Source organism: Rhinolophus ferrumequinum, chromosome X (assembly GCF_004115265.2).
Source record: "Rhinolophus ferrumequinum isolate MPI-CBG mRhiFer1 chromosome X, mRhiFer1_v1.p, whole genome shotgun sequence".
In the NCBI taxonomy this organism is placed as follows: domain Eukaryota; kingdom Metazoa; phylum Chordata; class Mammalia; order Chiroptera; family Rhinolophidae; genus Rhinolophus; species Rhinolophus ferrumequinum.
The window spans coordinates 113190067-113211163 of NC_046284.1; the positions used below are offsets into that span (position 1 = coordinate 113190067).

The 21097-nt window shown below is 39.1% G+C and overlaps 1 protein-coding gene across 6 annotated transcripts in view; it reads right to left on the reverse strand.

Annotated features, from left to right (window-relative positions):
- Nucleotides 1–633: 633 nt before the first annotated feature.
- NHS (NHS actin remodeling regulator) overlaps nt 634–21097 on the reverse strand; it is a 347739-nt gene continuing 327275 nt past the window's right edge. For 3 of the 6 annotated variants that reach the window (XM_033116698.1, XM_033116721.1, XM_033116713.1), the window contains exons 4-9: nt 17174–17236; nt 14938–15130; nt 11932–12063; nt 7702–10680; nt 7270–7396; nt 634–4725 (exon numbers count right to left, since the gene is read on the reverse strand). In XM_033116698.1, the coding sequence (XP_032972589.1) occupies nt 4119–4725; nt 7270–7396; nt 7702–10680; nt 11932–12063; nt 14938–15130; nt 17174–17236 (4101 nt within the window). In that variant the 3' untranslated portion in view covers nt 634–4118. Of the gene's footprint in view, nt 4726–7269; nt 7397–7701; nt 10681–11931; nt 12064–14937; nt 15131–16366; nt 16486–17173; nt 17237–21097 lie in introns of those variants that run through there. The other 3 variants (XM_033116708.1, XM_033116729.1, XM_033116736.1) reach the window with 2 other exon arrangements.

Sequence of the window (21097 nt, forward strand, 5' to 3'; positions counted from 1 at the left end):
AATTTGAAGGGGCAGAGAGGTGGGGCCTTAGCAATCGACCGTGGCAATCTTAGTTTGGTACAAACAGGTGGAAAGTTATTTTAAAAAGTTGTTACCCCAGCTCCAACACTCAGTTGCCCTATGACTTTGGGCAAGCCAAATAGCGTCTCTGTGCTTCAGTTTCCCTATCCATAAAATGGGCACAACGTAGGGAGTTAGAGTCAGCAAAGCACTTGATACTAAAAGTATCTGGCACATTAATTTGCTATGTATTATAATAAAGAGTACACGATATTATTTAGTAGCATATTGTCTTACATATATCAAGGCTGTCCATTTTGGGAAGGAGGCACAGTCTGAGTACTTATCAGAAGCAAAGGTGAGTATTTCAAAGTAAAGCCAAAAATCTTTTCCTGGCCCAGAGAGGAGCTACAAGGAAAGTATACAGGACATTGGATTTGGGTTCTTTCTCTTCTCAAACACAAAACTAGATTAGAGCCCATTGTAGAGACAGTATTTATTACCATTTTTATTACTTGGCTCATACTTTTGCTATAACAGTTCCCCTCCTTTATGTCCAGTTTCCTATAAAACACTTGTGTTTTTGAAACCCCAATAATGCAATTATATAACAGTGAAGAGAGAAACCAATTGTTTAATTGCAGTCACGTTTATTTGCAGTTTCTATACACACTTCTAGGTAATCAAACTTTTCTGGTACATTTTTTTGAGGGGTTCACAATGAAACTGTCACCATTTTTACTAAAAATAAATACAAGACTTAAAGTGTTGCACAGCTCTAAAATATACAAAGGCTTGAATTGAATGTAAACGTTGAAAACATCTTACAAAAGAAACCATTTTTGCAATTTAAAAAGTTCATATTTACAGATATTACAAAAATACAAAATGGATGCAAGTCCACAAACCATTGTCTTTTCGGCCAGCATGAACTGGTTCTAGTACCAAAATAGTTACACTGTAACCTTCTTCATAGTTTTAAATCTTTGTCATGATCTAGTTCTTTAATCAGCTACCACTGCAGCAAATGTACTCACTCACTGACCTTTGGCAAGAGCAAACAGTGTGTTTTGTTTGCTATAACTAGTCCATGTCCTCTACTTAGCCAAAAAAATAAAAAATAATAAAAAATAGAAAAGTAAGGAAAAAGCTTCCCCCACACAACACAGACATGTAGAAACATAAAAGAACAAAAAATTAGCATCAGTGCAAACAACAGAAGAAAAGTTTGGATTGATGTTTTTTGCAATACCTAATGTGTGCACCCTGCTTCAAGACAGCAGTGATGGTGAAGATAGTACTCTAAATCTTGTTTTTATGCTATGTAATAAAGCCATGGGGAATATTCCAGATTACTAAGGAATTCCTTGCTTTTTTAACTAAGTTTGTTACTCAATACTCTTCCACAGTGAATTTAAAATCCATCTTTATTTGGGTTTTTTTTTTTAAATCTATGAAATATAAAATAGAGAAACTCTGCTATAGATTTTTAGAGTAAACAAAATAAGTAAAACTATATTATAAGGGTTAGTTCCGTGACCATTACATACAGAAAGCATTTTATTGCCTCACAATTCAAGTCAATATATATGGTACCATTACTTAATGTCAATGATGAAAAGGTGACATATTTATTAAAGCCAATTAATGTGTTTTCAAGATTTAGAATCACTTTTAAAGCCCACATACCTTTCTTTATGCTTAAAAAACCCCTAACTACACAAAAGCCATACTGCAAACGAACTGCTTTTATGAAAATTACAAAAGATCACCTATTGTGACTGGAAATGACTGTTTCTTATGCGTTTGTCTAAAAACTTTATTTTTAAAATTTTGCCAACTGTACTTTTCAAAGCATGAGAAAAAGATATTCATGTTCTCATGTGGTGTCAAACCATGCTGGTTTTCTTAACTAATGGGTTCCAATAAGAAATGATGGTCCATTTTTTTAAAACCCCCAACATTTTTCTTTTAATAAAAAGTATAACACCTTGTAAATATTCAAATGTACCCTTTACCAGGTAGCTTATCTATCCCAGCACAAGTGTTCGTGCACGCACATGTGCACACACACACACACACACACACACTCACACATTCTTCCTCCTCTACCCCGCCACCCCCAGCACCCATTTTACATACAAGGATGACAAGAAATTAAGAAACAATTTGATCGTGAAAACAAGTAGTAGAATCCAGACATGTTTTTTCCTTCCCAGACAAACAAGAAACCAAACAGCAATCAGATTCTCTAATTCTCAATCTGTAACATCTTAGAAAGTGTTTCTGTTGAAAGACAGCATCTTCTTAGACCAGGCTTTCTCCTTCATATTGCATGAATTCAACAAAACCACAAACCTCCTTTCACACATCCTACTTTTCCAAATACCACTTGCATAAGCTTAAAGCTAGCTGCATATCAATTTCTTGGTAACTCTGTTATGTTCTATCATTCTACTCTCAGTCTGTTCTTTTATAGGCCATATCCCTTCTTAGTTCTCTCTACTTTCTACCTTCTCCCATTCAAAACATATTCTAAGTACATAACTGCTTATATTTCTGACATATCATTTCAAATATTAGCATCAGTTCATGTTAAAATCAGAAGTGTAAAAACTATTTGAAGATTTCAACTTGTAACTACACTTTTTTTTCAGTTTTAAGACAAGAAAATTCAAGTAATTTCAAGTAATTCAGCTTGTTTCCCTGCCTTCATTTTATCAGAGCACTTGCCCTGACATTTCCTTTCCCACCCACCACCCTTCCCCTTTTGCCATCAAGCAGATATAGTAAAATCAGACAAAAACTCAGTTGTATGTAGCATTTGTGAACCAGAGCTGTTCCCCACTCCCAGTTTAACAGTGAATATAAATAATGCATATACACATACCTATTTCCCAACTACATTGTTCACAGTGTCATTTCTGTTCATTTTTAGGTAGCATGAATCTCATCAGCACAGAGAGAAAGCTTCAGAAAACTCACTGCAGGTATTTACTGATGAATCAACAGCTCTGTGGCATGCTTATGTTTTATTTTTGTTAGTTAAAAATCCTGGAGCTAATTGCTAGACTGTTGAAGGAGTTTAAAGATTATAGTCATTAGATTATGACCATTTACGTCCCTAGTAGCCTAATATACAACATAACCTAAAATTAACTACTCTTTTCCCTACTCCTTTTCTTTAAAGCAATCCGTTGAAAAATTAAAGTTCAAAGGACACTGTCAATGCTGTTGTTCAGGGCTTTGTGTCGAGAATGATGATTTCTCTTATTGATTACGAAAAAAATCAAAAGCATGCTTTTCATTCTGTCCAAATTAGCACATGGCAAACTATAGCCACATGATTACTGTTATTCGCTTGTTTGGTGCTGCAATTTGTCACAAAAATGGTTAGGTCTGAATTCATTATTTTAAATTAATCACATTTCAGTATATGACCTCAAGATTTCCTTTATTTTACCAGTTTAAAATTCATATTTGTGGTTTATCACTCAGAAATCATATTGGTGGACATTTAAATATGGTATTCGATATGAAAATGGTATTCACAGAATACAATTATTACATTTTATCTGTTGTGTTCTATAAACAGTTGGTGTGTGGTAGATAATTGGCCACATGTCCACTCATCATTGATAAATCTATTTACACATTTTTATCAAAAATATGGTATTTACATGTGTGTAGTCCTTTCTTCTAAATTTTGCTTTAGTTCATTTTAATGTAAAAAAATACCAAACCTCCAGAGTAATTTCATCTTCTTAAGAATTATGACAGTGAGGGTTTTGTTTTCTGAATAGGCAGCTCTGGGAAAACTTTTCTCTAGGTTTCATGAAAAGCAGACATTTTCGAATTCTATTTTATCAAAAGGAATGAGATTAGATAAATCAAACTAAGCTAAAGAAAAATGTGAAAGACAGTGCAGCTACCTAAAAAATATGGAAAATAATCAGGAAAGACCAAACCACCTTTCGTCTCCCCAGCACATATTTAGGAATTTGTTGGTAGTATGTGATGGTACCCCGTGATGTTCTGACTTCTCCCTAGTCTTCTGTTCCTCCATCCTCATGTGACTAAGGCTTTTGGCCTTTGACAGCCAGCCTGGCACAGGCCACCTATGTAGAGCTCTGGGAGGATCGATCGTCGTGTGGGCTCCCATCAGAATTTTCAGTCTCACCCTCAGAGATCGCCTGCATGGGTGCGTTGTACAGCCTGCAGCGGACACTGTAGCGGCTGCTGCTGGCTGCTGGGGGGGCCCGAGAACGTCCAACCCTTGCCGATGCTGAGGTGGCAAAGTTCTTTGAGGAAAACCCTTCCGCATTAACTCGTGGGGAGCATGGAGAGAGTGGGGACAATGCCTCTGCCCCAGGTGGCCCCTGGTGGGCCTCATGGGTGCTCTGGGGGGACTCAGCAGTGAGCTCCCCAGGAGGTTTGGGCAAGATGGGACTCTTCAGGATCTCAGTAGCAGACATGCGGTAACTGGAATCCGAGCGACTGCCTTTCTTGAGGAGTAACAGCTTAAACTCTTCATTCGATGTATTGGACTTTTTGGCATTTCGGTAGATAAGGCCAGGAGACCTGTGGCTATTTGGGGTGGTCACACTGTTGGGTGAAGTGACAGAACCAGTGCTGCTGCTGCTGCTGCTGCCAAGAGAAGCTCTCGATTTGCTTCGAACAGACATGTCCCCAGAATCTTTTCTTCCAAGTACTTTTCTCTTGGACCTTTTCAGAAAAAAATGAATCTCAGTCCAGATACATTTTAATGAAGCTAAAAACATTAAGTCACATTCATACATCATTTTCAAGAGCATTTTGGTGCACCCTATCTGATCGGATGGAAGCATTAGGGCTATGGCAATGAGGAGGGAGATACATTCCTTCTCCAAAACCAGTGGACATAAATTAGGTTCTGGAAATTACCATTTCAAATAATGACTAATGTGGAGGCTAAAGGTTCTACAGGAGGACTTCTTGGGATGTTTTAGTATAAGAAATTACTGCTATCTGACGCCCAGTTAGAGTGTAGGCGGTGAAAAACTGTAGCTTTCTCTTATTAATCTGTCTCTGCGATATAGATAAAATGCTCTGATGTCTGGGCTTGGCTTCCAATCAATACCAGAAGAGCAAAGCAGATGGAGGTGTGGAGGGGACAGGATTAGCCATGGATTGACGGTTGACAGGCTTGGGTGATGGATAAGTGTGTATGTGTGTATGTGTGTGGGGGTACATGATACTGTTCTGTCTGCTTTTTAAATTTCTCCACATAAAAAATTTCTTAAATGACTTTTTAAATAAGTCAATCCATTTTTAGCTGCAAATACCATTGTCCATAGCTGCCTGGGGACGTCAAGAGTGTATTAATCAGCGAGCCAACTTTCTGTGAGGAGCTGAAAACCTATACTACCTCTGGAGCTCTTAAAGCTCTGTATACTGTAAGTTCTCAAGAAAACAAAATCATTCTTGTCACAGTGCTGCAGATAGATAGATAGATAGATAGATAGATAGATAGACAGATAGATCCTACACAAATGCAAATCTAAGATTACGAAACTCAGTAAAGCTACCAAACCTAGGCACTCATCATATTATTTCTCTTGATTAAAAGTAAACTGGCGTCAATTCAGTGAATGTGCAGCCTGATTCAGTTCACTGTTAAGTATTGGCAGCATGCTCTCTCACCAACCTAAAAATCACAGGGTAGAGAAAATGTCAGCTTTGCAATTGGAGACCAGTCTGATTTGGGTTCACTGAATCCTTTGTGGTTGTTATCTTGTGTATGCCAGTGTCCAGCACTCCAATAGGGTAGGAGTTTCAAACTAACATTTGCTTTAAGCATCTACCAGAGTCCAGTCATGAAAATGTTATTTTATCATCACAGCTGAATATGTGAACAACAGGCATCTCCACTTCCAGTAAGGGACTAGGTAGAGAGGTTTGAACTGACTCCAGACTGGATAGGAAGTGGCAGCATTAGGATTCGATTCCAGGTCTTTCTGACTCCACTACTTATGTTCTGTCCACTATTCCATTGTTCTTTGGGGGTAAAAACTTGACTCTTTAACTAACAGCATTTTAGTAACTTGTCCTAAGGTTGAAGATTAAGTGGGGTGAGAGGAATATAATCGGGGCTTACATTACACACAGGGGCAAAGAAAAGTAAACTTACGATTCTTCACCCTGTGAATGGAGAAGTGTGCCCGCCAAGGTATACACAGAAGCCATTTCTGATGGCCTCTTTTAAAAACATTGTTGAAGAGCAATGCTTCTTCATTATGAGAGAACCACATCAAGAGAAAACACAAGTTCCCTTAAAAAGTAGAATTCTGGGGACAACAATGGTAAGCTGCTAGCAAAGAACTTGCTTCAAAAAGTATAACTTCACGAGATAGAAAAGACAGTCCCCAAGTTTTATGCCTTGGGAGTCCCACGTAGGTCACCAAGGCCTAGTAGAAGAAGACAGTCATAATGATCAAAGGAGTAGGCACATCTTGATTGGACAGCTCAGTCTGATATGGATTTGGTTTCCAAGGGCTGGTTCGTGCTCTGTTCACCTGTGACAGGTTGCAAGGAGTATTCTTGCAAATACAGACATGGACCCCAAGGAGGCAGGAGGCAGATGAGAGAATGTGAATGGCAGCATGGACTGGCCCTGTCTTGGAAAAGCAGCCCAGAGGACACCCCCTATTTGTGGGCTATGGAGCATTCACTTGAGAAAAGGCTGGTGTTATTAATGAATTTTAAGTTTTAGGAAGAGAGGTAAAAAGAAGCAGTGATTAATTGTTCTGAGCTATGAAATGGGCAGGTTTTTCATACACTGTCTTGTCTCAAATTTGGGGCTCTGTTTAGTGAATCAACTTACATTTATCTCTGCTAGTATAGGATGACAGCTCTCAGCATATGTTTTTAGGTTCAAGAAATTATTTAAAAGTCAGAGCTTGCATGAGAGTTTTTAAGCTTTCACTCTAAATGACTTAACCACAAATTGTTTTCAAATCAAAACTTGTTCCAGAATACCTTTCTTAGGGAAAAAAACACCATCTTTCAGCATTTCTTATGAAAGTCTCTCTCTTCAGGTCTATCTAACTATACATAAAGACTCATATTTCTCAACTTCAATACAAGTCTATCAATTTGATTTGGAAAAATAATCTCTCTTTGCTTGCTTTTAACTTTTTGCTGAATGCATTACAAGTCACAAGGCTTTCCCACATTTGCTTTTCATGAGAAGCTCCATAAGAAGCAAAACCTTTGGTATTGTTGCCTCACCTGTGAATGACTGCAAATAAATCCTCAGTTGTTCGAGGTTTGTTTGGCGACACAAACACACCTTCCACTTCAGTCTGAGAGTCTTCACTAAGCGGTGAAATCATAGAGTCGTCACTCAGTGACAATTCTTAAATTAAGAACAAAAGCATCTTTAGGAGGAAGTTACCTGGCATACTGCTGCGCGTCACTGACTCAGGGAATAAATAAACAACAGCTCTCTTACCACCATGTTTAAAACGAGAAGCTATATCTGTCACCGTTTAGTCCCTCAATAGCAAACGTTTTGGGTTTTTTTTTAAATCTCAATTGTTTTAATAAGTGAAAAGAGATAGTGGAGGGAACCCAACACCCAGGGCCGTACCGTGTTATGGGGAATTAAGAGACAAATTTCAAGAAGTGCCATGAGACCCCTTTCGATTGTGACAAACTGACCTTTCAATGAAACCTCATCCACACTTCCTTGGGTCTCCTCTGCTCCGCTGTTATCAGAGGCACTTTTGGCTGAAATACTTGAAGCAGTATTTTCCTGCTCGGAACATTTTTCAGGACATGAATTTACAGTTGATAGCTCTGCTTCGCAGCTGATAGTCCCAGGCACTTTGTCATGGTGGCGGCTCATCGCGAGTTGATGCTTAAGTTGATTGCTTATGTCTGCGGCTCTAGTTTGTGAGTTTGACTGAGATGTGAGCACATCCGCAGATTCAGGGTGTACAACTTCCTCACGATCTGCAGAGGATGACTTCTGGACCTGTGTTAGGGCTCCATCTAAAGCAGCTCCGTAGTGTAGTGTTTTACCATCCAAATCATTGGGGCGGGTAGCAGACACCCTCTGAAATCCTTCTGTGGGAAAGTCACCAGTTTTACTTGGTGTGCTTTCTGGAACAGGCTCACTCTCCACATGTATTTGGTCTTTTGTGACACTTGAATCTGGAAGATTGCTACCAGCTGAGGTTACTGTTTCAGGATCACAATGAATCTTCACATCAAAAGGACGTTTTTTTTCTAACTGTAGTTTATCTGGTCCCGTCTCAACTGCAGAGGAGTCTAAAAAGGACAGTATGGTGTCCTCAGTGGAGTACTGACGTGCTATTGATTTCTTAGCCATATGTGGCCTAATCTTACCTGGAGACAGGGCAGCCATTGTGAGAGTGCTTTGCTCTAAGTAGGGGAGTTCTGGATTGTTGCCTTCTTTTTGCTTAACTTCTTCAGACTTACTGATGGACCTAAGGCTAACAGATTTCAAGACTGTTGGTGTAATTGCAAGGGACGGTGGAGGATTCGACCTCAGTGTTTCTCCTACTGTGTTCTGCTTATTATGACTAAAAACATGCAGCGGGTGACGGTGGTGGAATGGTTTATTCAAGACATGAAGAGCACTTAGGTCAAGGTGGGTAGGAGGTATAATTGGAAGTTCAAGATCTTTACTCAGTGCTAGAGCTCCATCTTTTAAAGAGGGTTGCTGTAGTGAGGATTTCCTTTCTGGGACTTTCGGTTTTCTTTTGCTACCTCCAGGAGACAGTGGACCAGAAAAGAAAGCTGTAGGGAAAGAGGATGTTGGCGTTTCAGACTGGCTTGAGTAGCCACTTGATGGAGACGCCAAACCAGCCAGCTTTTCTGGTGAAGCCAGTTTAAAGTCATTGTCAACAGAAGGAAGGGATGGGGTGGTGGCTCTTGATTCTGACTGGGACGTTTGGGATTCAGAGCTCTCTGGAGATTTGATGCACTCGATAACGGTGGTACCCGTAGCAGTGCTTGAATTAGATAAAGATCTATAAGGATCATTTGCTTTCAAGTCATTTAGAAGCCAGAGGTCTGCATAGTGAGTTGATTCAGCACCTTCGTCTTTGAATGGTGGAATATCTGAAGTATCTAACTGAGGTTCCTTAGTACCATGTTCAGTCTGGTTGATCCAAGAAGGTTCCTGCTTGGTGGGAAGACTGGTATTTTCCATTCGAGAAGGTGTGTTGGAGAAATCAAGCGGCAGCTTCATTTCCCTGGAACTGTGAGGCAGGAGCTGGCTACTGCTTGTCTTTGGTTCTTTCTTCTCAGAAATGTCTGCATTTCCATCGGACTTCCTCAATGATGAGCTCCTTTTAGGTGGGGTCGGCTTTGCCTTTGGTTTCCTGAAAGAGATGCTTGGTCTCCCCTGCCTCCTATGCTCTAAGTAGTCCTGCCAGGCACAGTCCGGAAGAGCAGGCGGAACTCCAATGCCCTGGCCATTCTCTGGGCCCAAGGCTGCATAGTGACAGACATAATTCTTACTACCTTTGAGACCACAGTCAAAGTGCATGGAGGTGTAGTATCCTTCCGTGTCCACTGAAAAGTGAGAGCTCGTGTCTGCTTTGTCTGATGGAGACTTTTCCAGAAAGCTATCATAAGTGGCCATGCTTGTGAAGCTTGGGCAGCCCAGGCTGTCTGCCTTGGGGCGCTCAGGACTAAAATCCTGGCGGCAGGAGGCGTCATGATGGTGGTGGAGGTAATTCCACTCGCTGTCACTTGTGTTGCTATTATTGGGGTCATCCAGAAGATCTGCCACAGTGGAGGTAAAGGAGTTCGCTCGGTGGCCTCTCACTTTATCCAGGTGGTCATTGTACTGCTCTGTCACAAAGACACTGGCGTCCTCATTAGCATGAGGGGCCGTGTTTAGAGACAACTCTGAGTCACAGTGCGAAGAGCCAGTGAGGGGAGGAGAAGCTGCAGGAGGGATTGTCTCTGAGGTCTGTGAGGGACATGTGGAACTGCTCCCACTCCAGTTGCCACTGGATGACTGGTGGTCATCTTTCTGGTCCATGTGACCGCTGAGGAGGACGCCAGCTGTGGAAATGCAATGGATGGGGCTCCCAAAGGTGTCTGAGTTGGAGGAGATGTCACAGCTGCCAGAGTCAGCAGCCATTCGGGACAGACGTGACCTCCCTCTCTCACTTAATTTGTGCTGGGGGCTGTGAAGATGTTGAGAACAGGCCAGGCCCAAAGCAGGCTGGTGTTCCTGTACACTTGGGCTGCTGGGGGCCTCGCTGCAATTGTTAGGGGATCTTTCTCGGTCACTGACAAAAGGCTCCCCCTCTTCATATGCTGAGGGTTTAGTACCAACTTTGGACTCAGTGTCTCCGCCTCTATTGCCCTCCCGGGGAAGGCTCCGAGATCTTGTTCGGGTGCTCACTGCAGTCGTAAACATGGCGTCACCTTTGTCTGCCAAGGCAGAGATATTGCCAGCAGAATGAGAAAGGGAAGCTGCAATGCTTTGACCCCTTTGAGCTCTGATTCTCCTTCTGGATGGAGCAGCAATCAGAATGTCCTCAGTTTGGCACTCCGAGTCCCTGGTTCCAGACCTCCTATTGACAGTGTTGGAAGGGTCTGGATTTGTGTGCACAATCACATTCCTTTCCCTGGCCACGGGTGATTCATCAGAATCTGGGGCACATGGAAAACATAATGAGATATTTTATACCACACCATACCACCAGACATTCTGAGAGACATCCACAAATCTAGGTGCTAGCATGGTGGAGCTTTTTCTTATAGAAAACAAATCAGCATATAAAATTAGGAGAAAGTTAAAATGCTTTGGAAAATCTCTTTCTCTGCCTCTCTCTGTCTCTGTCTCTCTCTCTCTCTACACACACACACACACACAGTTCCAAAAAAATGTATACACATTTTAAGAAAGGAAAAATCTGTATTAAAATTGTAATACAATGAATGACGCTAGCATTCATTTGATTAACGCCATCTTTTGAGCTAATGTCATACTACACATTGCTACCGTAATTCAACTTTGAAAAGTAATACATAGATAACATCTCTTAAAATGTGTACATTTTTTGGCACCTCCGGAATATATGTATTTGTGTGTGTGTGTGTGTGTGTGTGTGTATATATATATATATATAAAACACATGTGTATATATATATATATACACACACACACACACACACTAAGAGAAGATATGCTTTTAAATCTTTTGTGAATTCTCTCTCTCTCTTCAATATCAAATTACTTTTCCCCAATAAGTGGCTACTATTTTTTTAAATGAAAGTCCATTTTATCTTCTTGGCCACTATTCATTTTTACTTTGTGATATAGACATAACAAAATAAAAACCTTAGAATTCATTATAAGAAGTAAAAATCTTATATACAAGAGATACTACCATAATAATAATTTTAAAACATAGGAAAAGATATCTTAAACACAGTGAACAAAAAAATAGAAAAAAAGTTACCAAGGGTATCCTATTATCAATATTCAATATTTAATTGAGTATGCTTGAAATTTTCCTTTTAAAATTATTGTCATAAAAGTATATCACTCTTCAAATAAAGGTATACTTTTCTAAAAGAATCTTTCAGTGAATCTTGTTACTTTTTATTCATAATTTCTATCTTAATAAAACTTTAAAAAATAGCAAAATATTGCATTTCAGCAATAAGACCTGAACATGTATGCCTAAATCCATAAGGTTAAACCTTCATAGTCAGCAACAGAGATTTAAAAAGTCCTACCACCTGGCTCTCTGAAAACAAAACAAATATACACCATTTCAAAACCTCTACAAGTTACAGCACTATTTTTAAGGAAGCTGGTTAAAGGCCTGCTTCTGTTTCATCTCCTTAAAATCAGCACCTAACAGAATATTAACCATTAACAGTTTTATACTGCACCTATTTCTTGTTGGACTCTTCTGGGGATACCCGAGATGGTTTTCCTCCTCCTCAGTTTTCGTCTGCGCTGCAGTACGGATTGTGAATGAACAAGAGAGCAGCGTATACTAGCCTCTCTGTCAAAACCAACTCCTGCAACCCACAAATAGGTCTCATTAGCCTTTAGAAATGGCAAACACATTTTCATTTGCTTGCAACACAGTGATATTTATTGAAGTAAAGGAAGAATTTGGAGTAAGCCTGTGAACAAATATAAGGGAGCCCTTATTCAGCTTTTATTTAAATTATGGTACAATATATCAAGCTTTACTTCTAAATGCAGCTCTCCACACAGCTTGCACTGCCCAAAGTAAATAGCAAAGAAAGAAAAATCAAAAGAAAAAGGAAAGAGAAATAACATCAAAGAGTCACCGTCACATAGAAATGACTCCTTACAACTTTTAGTTACTATGACTTACTGGTCTATTTCTGGGCTCTTGGAAGCTGATATCTTTGCATAGCAAATCCATACCCAAGATGTTAACCTAAATTAGTTCAGCTAAGATATCCTGACCCGTCTCTTCATCAAAAGCATCTTTGTGAGGTTTCTCCCCTTCTACCCACTCTGCCCAACCTCTCCCCACCCCAACATACACACTTACTGTGAGGAAACAACAGCCTAGAGATTTTTTTTTAAATCATCATGTAACTCTGTCTACTTTCTTCTACTGACTAAATTGGACACTTTTTAATTTAGCACTGGTGTCTTATCATATAAAATAAAAATATAAGGCAGTCCCGTTCTGTACTTAAGTGGATCTACCTTCTGAGCCAATTGTAAATAAAGCTGGAATTCCCAGTCTTTACAATGTGTCTGTCTGCTTTAGTAACACAGGAAGCAAACCAGGATGCCTGTTAGTTTCTCTCTCCATAGTCACATTATTGACACCCTATACACAGTCCTCTCCAACCTAGAATGCTGAGGGAGGAGGTGAGAAACTCAAACTCTCATCTGGCACAAGCATGTGCCATGGATTTTTCAGAGTGAGCTTTGCCTCAGGGAGCTATAATGTCAAAAGTGCTTTGGAATCTGGTTGTCTGATCATTTATCCTGATTGTTAGGCATGGGCAGGATGGCATGTTAAACCTTGTTCAGCTATATAATGAAGCAGTTTGAGTTCTGCTTAGCATTACAGTGAGAACAGTTTCTAGAAGTCACTTTGAAAATCTGTATGAGATATCACATGATGAATGATTACAATATTATTGGAGAATTTGTACTAATGGAATTTTTCTTTCTTAGTTCCAACCAAAAATTAAAATCCTTCATTCTAATCATAATAATTACAGAACACATGGCATACAGGCACAGATACTTTGTGTTACATGGGCATAATCAACAACTTTCTCATTAAAGCTCTTGAAATCAACATATAATCTAGGCTTTAGTCTCAGAGTTCCCAAAATAAAGCAGAAGGAAAGATCTTCCCTTTTCCTGACTCACAAGGCCCATAATCAAAGAACAAAATTTGAAAACAAAATTTTACTTACGGTGCCATGAAGAAAGCAGGTGCTGCTAACAATCAGCTGTTCCCAGAACTGAAAATTAGTTTAAGAGGATGCCAAAATGATCCATTTTGACAGCTGAACTTCCCTAATTCATCCCATTTACCCTGTTTCCCTGGAAATAAGACCTAGCCAGACCATCAGCTCTAATGCATCTTTTGGAGCAAAAATTAATATAAGACCTGGTCTTATTTTACTACAATTTAAGACCGGCTCTTTAATCTAATTAATATAATATAATATTATAATATAACATAATATACATATAATACAGGGTCTCATATTAATTTTTGCTCCAAAAGATGCATTAGAGCAGATGGTCCGGCCAGGTCTTATTTTCGAGGAAACACGGTAGATTATGGAGATCAGATAAAGTGCACATGCTTAGAATAATTTATCCTTCAATTTGACTAGGTCATCAGGAAAATTAACCCCCAGCTCAGAACCAGCGGATCAACTGGAACTCCTTTTTTCAGGAAGGAAATAATATCTGTCCCAAATACCAGGTCATCATTTGCTCCCCACTTTACGTGAGAGAAATTTGAGTGGGGTTAATAATAGCTGTGTCCAAACTGCATCTCGAGCAACAAACAATCTTTAGTCACATGGTAGGAGGATGAAAATCAGTCATAATATGGCCATTTTGAAATTTTCAATATATAAATAAGTTAAACTATAACTATTAGAACTATTTAAAGAAAGCCCAATGAATCGACTATTTAATTTCTATCTTTGAAAGTTAGAATATTTTATAACATGATTTTACTTACAAAGATTACCATTTCCAATTCTGGAATTTACAATCGCTACCAATAAACTTTTCAAGAAAAGTCTGACGGGCCTGCATTCAACCTGAACTAATATTCACACTGTCAATTCATAGAAGTAAGGAAAGCAGAGAGTGAAGGGAAGGCAGGCTTGCTGGCTTTAGAGTAGAATTCAGCTTTCACCTATGAATCCATATATATTTTAGGTCAAAAATCCCTAAAATCAATGCAGACTTCTAAATGATCTTTTAAACAAGCCTACCTTCGTTCAAGGAAGCATGAAAACAGATTTTATAGTTGGTCTACAGGATCATTACTTGCAGTTTTAGAAATCTGGGTTTGCCGTTTTCTTTCTTGCAGTGCCACACATCATTATCATATGATTTATCACTGCCGCTTTCTCCATTGTTTCAGTCAGCTATGGCCAAAGAGCTATTTGGTGACTTTTTTTCTTTCAAAAAGAAACTGTCCATCATTTACATAACAAGTGGCCCAACAGAACATATGCAAATTGGTGTTCAAAACCTGACAAAAGCATATTGGACATCTCTGGGTTGTATTCTGATGAAAAGGGTATTACTTGTTTAGAAAGCAGTATTCTTAACTGGTACCCCCAAGCAGCACAGGTTTTGAACATATTTAATACACAGAATATTCTGACCCAACTGTCCCTAAGAAAAGAATATAACGATACCAGTGACATTGATGGGAATAATGCAAGAAGAAATCACTTGAGCATCTTGTTTCATCTTCTCCTCTGGCGTCGGGAGAGGTAGTGCTTTGCTCCAGTTGGTCTGCTTGTCCAGTGTTGAGGGGATATTGTGTACTGGGTTTTTCGGCCTCTGCCCTAACATGACATCTGTATCTTCGTCCTCCGGGGGATGGGACTGCAAATGAAGTACATTCGGACTCAACCACCATGGTTTATATGTAAACACACATATAAGGGATTTCATAGTTTAGTTAAGAAAGATTTGGTCAGAAATAAGCTTTTAGGTCAAAGGAAGTATTCCTAGAAATAGGTAGTAAGCACAATTAATTGAAAGTTATACTTTCAATAGTCAAGCGACACAAAAGAAAAAGAATGGGTTAAATAAACATGCTTTTTGGGTCAAGTGGAATTAAGAGGAGAGACAAGGTAGCCAGAAATCCCCAAACTTCAAACTGAAGAAAAATGTTAGTCTCTACTCCAGTGAGAGGTAGATCCACTTTCTAGATATCCGTCTCGCTGTACATTCCTATTGAAAGTCTTGAGAGCGCTAGATTACTAGGGTCAAAGGGAAAAGATGATTTAAATATTTGTGAAATGTTTCAGAAAATGTACCAGAAAACCTGGAGTCAGGAGACATTCCAGAACACATCACCTGAAGGACAAGCCAATCTAATCTGAGAGGCTGGATTAAAACACAGAGTTCATTTTACTGCAGGACTATGGCGTTTGTGAATAACATTTTAAAAATATGGTTTCATCAATACTATATGCACATGGAAAAGCAAAAGTGAAGAATCTCCCCCTCACCAACTATAGTGGAAAACATAAATGCTGTTACTGGGAGAGGGGATTCAAATGGGTTTCTTTTTCAAATCCGGAGGTGTAAAACATAAAACAGTCCTAGTTTCTTTTCTTTCAGCTTTACAGTCTGAAGCTTTTCTTCCAGCAGCGTACTTAGAGGCCTTGACTTCTATATAACATTTGAAAATTCTCCATTCAAACCTTTGATAGATATTAATATTATATAATTTTGATTTCAGGGTTGGGCTCCTAACACAAATTATTAAAAAGGCACCATTCCAATTTGGATTCCAGGGCTGGGTTTCTAAATCCGATTATTAAAAGACCCAGTTTTCATCACTGGACCTAGATTTGTTTCTTTCCATAATTTTGAGAAAGGTGGGTGTTTGCAGAAAATAAATACTTTTGCTCTTATTCCAGTTAGGTTTCAATAATATTCTGTCCTAAAACCAGGATCATTAAAACACTTTGTTCTCCTCTTCACCTTTGGAGGCATGATGCCCTGTTGAGTCAGAGGATTTCACATATTGTTAAATGACCTGTTCTCAAGCCCCATTAAAGAGAAGACTCCAGAGCCAGTTGTTTAAACTAACCCGCAGCATTTGCTTACCTTGTCAGAGGTATCTGCAAAGCCCCCCAACACACCCAACAGGATTCCCCCCCTGGAGAAAAATGTGTTCGCCATGGAAGTTTTAGTAAAAACATTGCAATCTTCTTTCTCTCTTCAGCTTTTGTGCAGATTCCCAGCGAAGTGAATAGCTCAAAAAAAGTTGCAGCACAAAAGACTTTGTTTCCTAGGTAACTTCCAGAAAGAAAAAAAGTTTGGTGCATGCAAAAAGAGAGACAGAGAGGGATAGAGAGCAAGAGCTGGAGAAAAACCCCCGCCACCAGAGGCCACATTTTGTAGGCGATTCCTTCCTTGAATAACAATGGACTGAGAAACAAAGAAAGAATAGTGACTGACTACAGGCTCTGACCAGCAGCCAAACGCACTTTTTATTTAATGGTGACAGGGACAATTGGCTGTCAGAGAATCCTTTTGTCCTATTGTCTTTTTTGATTTGAGAAGCCGAACCTTTACAGTTCTGATAAATATAGGGCAAGTTGGAATTTCTTTCCTCCGAACTAAATAAAGTCCAGAGGCAACTTAGGTGATGCGCATCTTGAACAGAGCCTTATTTGCCACTTATGGGTGGGGGTGGGGGGGCGGGAAGTAATGGGGAAAAAGCCAATGGCATGGCTATATAAATTATATTTTATTTAATTCAAGTTAGGAAAAGACCCACTGTTTAAATTGATTTAAAAGAATACCTGTTAGTTAGAAACAATAGTTTGCCATAAAGTTGAAAGAGAAGAAAGTGAAAGTGTCTGGAAAGAGTGGGCTAGGGCTGTGATAGAATGTTCTCAGAATCAGTACCTTTCTACTCCATGGGGTCATGTGGCAACACTCAGTGGGGGAGGGCGAACGGGTGCTGTTAAACTATGAACATGAAATGCAAAAAAAAAAAATTAAAACATGCACACAACACACAGTATACCCTGGGTAAGCCAAATCTATGGTATGAATGAACGAATATAATGGGATAACTCAATCGTTCCTTCCTCCCTCCCTTCATCCCTTCCTTCCTTTCTTCCTTCCTCCCTTCTGTCCATCTGTCAAGTCCGTCTTTATGAGAAATAGTATAAATAGTGGTTAACAGCACAGACTCTGGAGCTAGACCAAGTTCAAATTCTGGATCTACCATTTATTTGCCATGTGACTGGGGCAATTACTCAACCTCTCTAAGGTCAGTTTCCTCATCTGTAAGATAGGAAATAATAGTATCTACCATCCAAGGCTCTTTTGAGGATTAAATGAGTAAATATACGTAATAGACTTAGAAGAATCTTGGCACTTAATAAGCTCTATATGTTAGTGTCAGCTACTAATACCACTACTGCTACTATTATTATTATACTTACCTTGTAGCTGTGAAATATCTGAGAAATTGTCTTTGCAAATTGTAATTTTCTATCTTTTAGATCCCAATCCAATTTGCTAATTTGGAAAACACTGAATTATTTTCTTTCCTTAGGAAGAGTTTATTTTCCTATGAACTACTTGGAAGAAAATTTCCTGTGTATAAATTCCTCCTCTGGACTGTTAAAAAACTGTCTCTTCCTCATATTCAGAGACTGTATTTGAATATAGGGCTGGTTTTGTGGGCATGTGACCTGTGCACTCACACAGGGCCCCACACTCAGAAGGACACACTTGGCTTAATGCTGTCACTGCCTTGAAATTTTTAGTTTTTAAGTAGAGGGTCCCGCATTTTCATTTTGCACTGGGCCCCACAAATTATGTAGTCCTGTTTGAAAAATAACCTGGTAACCAGAATCCCTTTTTCAGGATCTACTGAGAAAGACACTGAAACTCTAACCTTTGTCAGCGTTGGATTCAATTAGGCTCCTATTACAGCACTTTCCATGTGCATTGCTTTAATGTAACATGAATTATCCCTGGATGTGTCTTTTTCATCTATTAAATTACTAATTCCTAGAGGTCAAGAGCCATATTTAATTTTCCTTTCAGTCTTCCATGATGCCAACAAAATGCCTCCTCATTGTAAGAGCTCAATAAATTATTTGTACACTTGAATGATAACAGCGCTGTGTGTTTTAACAGTGATGGGAAACGCAAATAAAGGGTCATTGCTCAAGATCTCAGGAGGAAGCAGATACCACAGAATCCAAGGGAACTTACCATCTTAGTGCAAATAGATGAAAACAAATAGAGGAAAGCACAAGGAACACTTGGTTCTATTGCAGGCTTGGTATTGACGTATGCTGGTTCTAGTTATTCTTAAGCCTATGGCATACATGTGTTGTTTTGGGGGGTAGAAGGACACTCAAGATCTAATTCTATTCTGTTTCCAAATTTTAACCGACAGGGGTTGCTCATTAATTTTTAAGTAGAGCAAATGCCATCTCCTCAGTCCCAGTTAACTTTGATCTAGATCTTACTTAAAACAAATTATTTTATAAGGTCTGTGGCTCCCCCACTGAAAGTGATGGTTTTGACAGACGTGGTGTATGTGGCCTGAGTTCAGACACTAACCTGGTTCTTTCATAAAAATCAATTACAGATAGTGATGAGCAGGTCTCAAGTAAGACACTGGGATGTGCAAACTAGAGAGCAAATTCATGGAAGTAGGAAAACACGAGCCTCAAAGCAAAGCCTACATGGTAAAGGAATCTGTTCCCAACAAACCAAAGGCTTTGGTGTCTCATGAAAGGATTTCAAACTATTACACAGCAGGAAACTGGGGCAGAAACATATTAATGATATTAATGTATTAATTTTGGTAGTTTGTCTTCAATCTCCTAAGTCAGCTCTCTGTTGAGCATTTTTTCCAGGAGTGAGGGATGAGAAGTGATTTGTATTTTTCATCTTTTTGAGAACCACCCCCATCCCATTAAACAAGCATGAGATAACACCTGGGGATGTCTAAGGATGGCAAGTCAGAGAGAGAGAGAGCTCAGACTCTTCAGTTTGGGTCATCATCATCAATAAGTCAAGGTCTCCGTGGGTTCCACTCCACAGAAGATTCCTTCTCATCAGTCTCTCTACTATTTTGATAGTAGCTCCAACCTCTAGCTTGTGAGGACTGAAACTCGGTACTGTTGAGCTTGTGTGTGGAAGGATTGTGTTCTTTGGTTCTACCACTTAGACACAAGCACTTAAGTCCCTGCAGATGGTCTGTCGATTTAGAGTATTTTAGTTTATAATATTCAAGTGGGCTATGATTTTATTTCTGCCATGAATTAGTAACTGCCTTAGTGTAGTATTCTAAAGCATCGTCCTTCCTAGGTGTTTGGTCAAAGGAAGTAAAATTGTTCTGATGATTTCTGATTAGATTATTACATGGTGAATGCAATAATCCGTTCATCGAAATTTTTCTAAATTATCTATGAGATAAAACTGCAAAAGAACTGCTATCTCAGGGCATCTCTACATGGCCCAGCATGCCACTCCTTAACGGGTGCAGATGGATAAGGTTAGGAAAAGCTGCATGCTGATCAAACTTGTATGAGCTAAATTATTCTTTAAAGGCTCTATTTAAATGAATCCTATTGCTCATTCAGAGTAAGACTTGTAAGGGCAGGAGCCATTTCTTGTTCATAACTATATTCCTACTGCCTCAGTAGTGCCCTATAAATATTGTACTGTTAGCATCCCCATGTGCCTGGCATAAGCAAACAAAAATCCTCTCTAAAGAAATGATATCAAATTATTTCCACACATAATTTTTCAGTACAACAGCCAGCACAAAGCCAAAGAAAACAAGGCAAGGAGGAGACAAGACAGCATAAGCAAGAAGCAACCAAAACAACAGATGATAGAAGCAGACCCACAGGGACTCCTGCTTTTGGAATTACACTCCATGCAGGAGTAGCAGTGAAACACGTTGGGGTCCCCAGAATACGTGTGTGGGAAGATTGTTAGACCACTCATTCATTCATTCAAGAGCATTTCTTTGATGAAATGGGGTGAATATCAGCCCCATTGGAAACAAATTGTCAGATTAAAAATAATATCTCCCTTATGAGCGTATGCATGTTCACTGTATAATTCTTTTGAATTTTCTGTACTTTTGAAAATTTTTATAATAAAAAGTTGGAATAAAATGAAAAAGAATTTCTCCTACCTTGTCTAGGTTCCCATTCTGGCCCTCCTACCACTGATTTTGAGAGGCTTCAGACTTCAAGTTGCACCACTTTTGGATCAGTCACTATTAGTCACGCCCATCTTGTCCCTGACAAAAGTTGCTTCTTTGATGCTTTTACCCCATTTCTGTCCCTGCTGGCCTATCCCTTATACTCTCCAACCCTTTCCCTAGCGTCCCATGAAACCACTTCAACAAAAGCTAGAGTTATACTTATGATCAGTGTTCACAACAAAAAATAATAGACATTATACTCAAAAGCAGTCAAAGAAATTTCTTTGGTGAACAATGAAAGAATAGTTTCCAAACCCCAATGTTTCTTGTGGTGTGAAGTTCATTTCTTCATTTTGTGGCTATGAACAAGCATTTCTCCAAAGATCTCAAGATTTTTCCCATCTTTTCTCTTACTGCCAAAAGAAAAAAAGTCATCCCTCATTTTACTTTTTTTTTTTTTTACATTTTTTTAAACTTTATTTTACATTTTACTTTCTTTTCGGTTTTATTTTATATGCTGATGGGGGCTTACTTTGCTTCAAAACTTTCCAAAATACATCTTAAAATGTTGTGGGTATTCCAGCAGGAAATGTTTTGAAAATTTGGCTTTGGTTTGTGATCTAACTGATACCACATGGCAT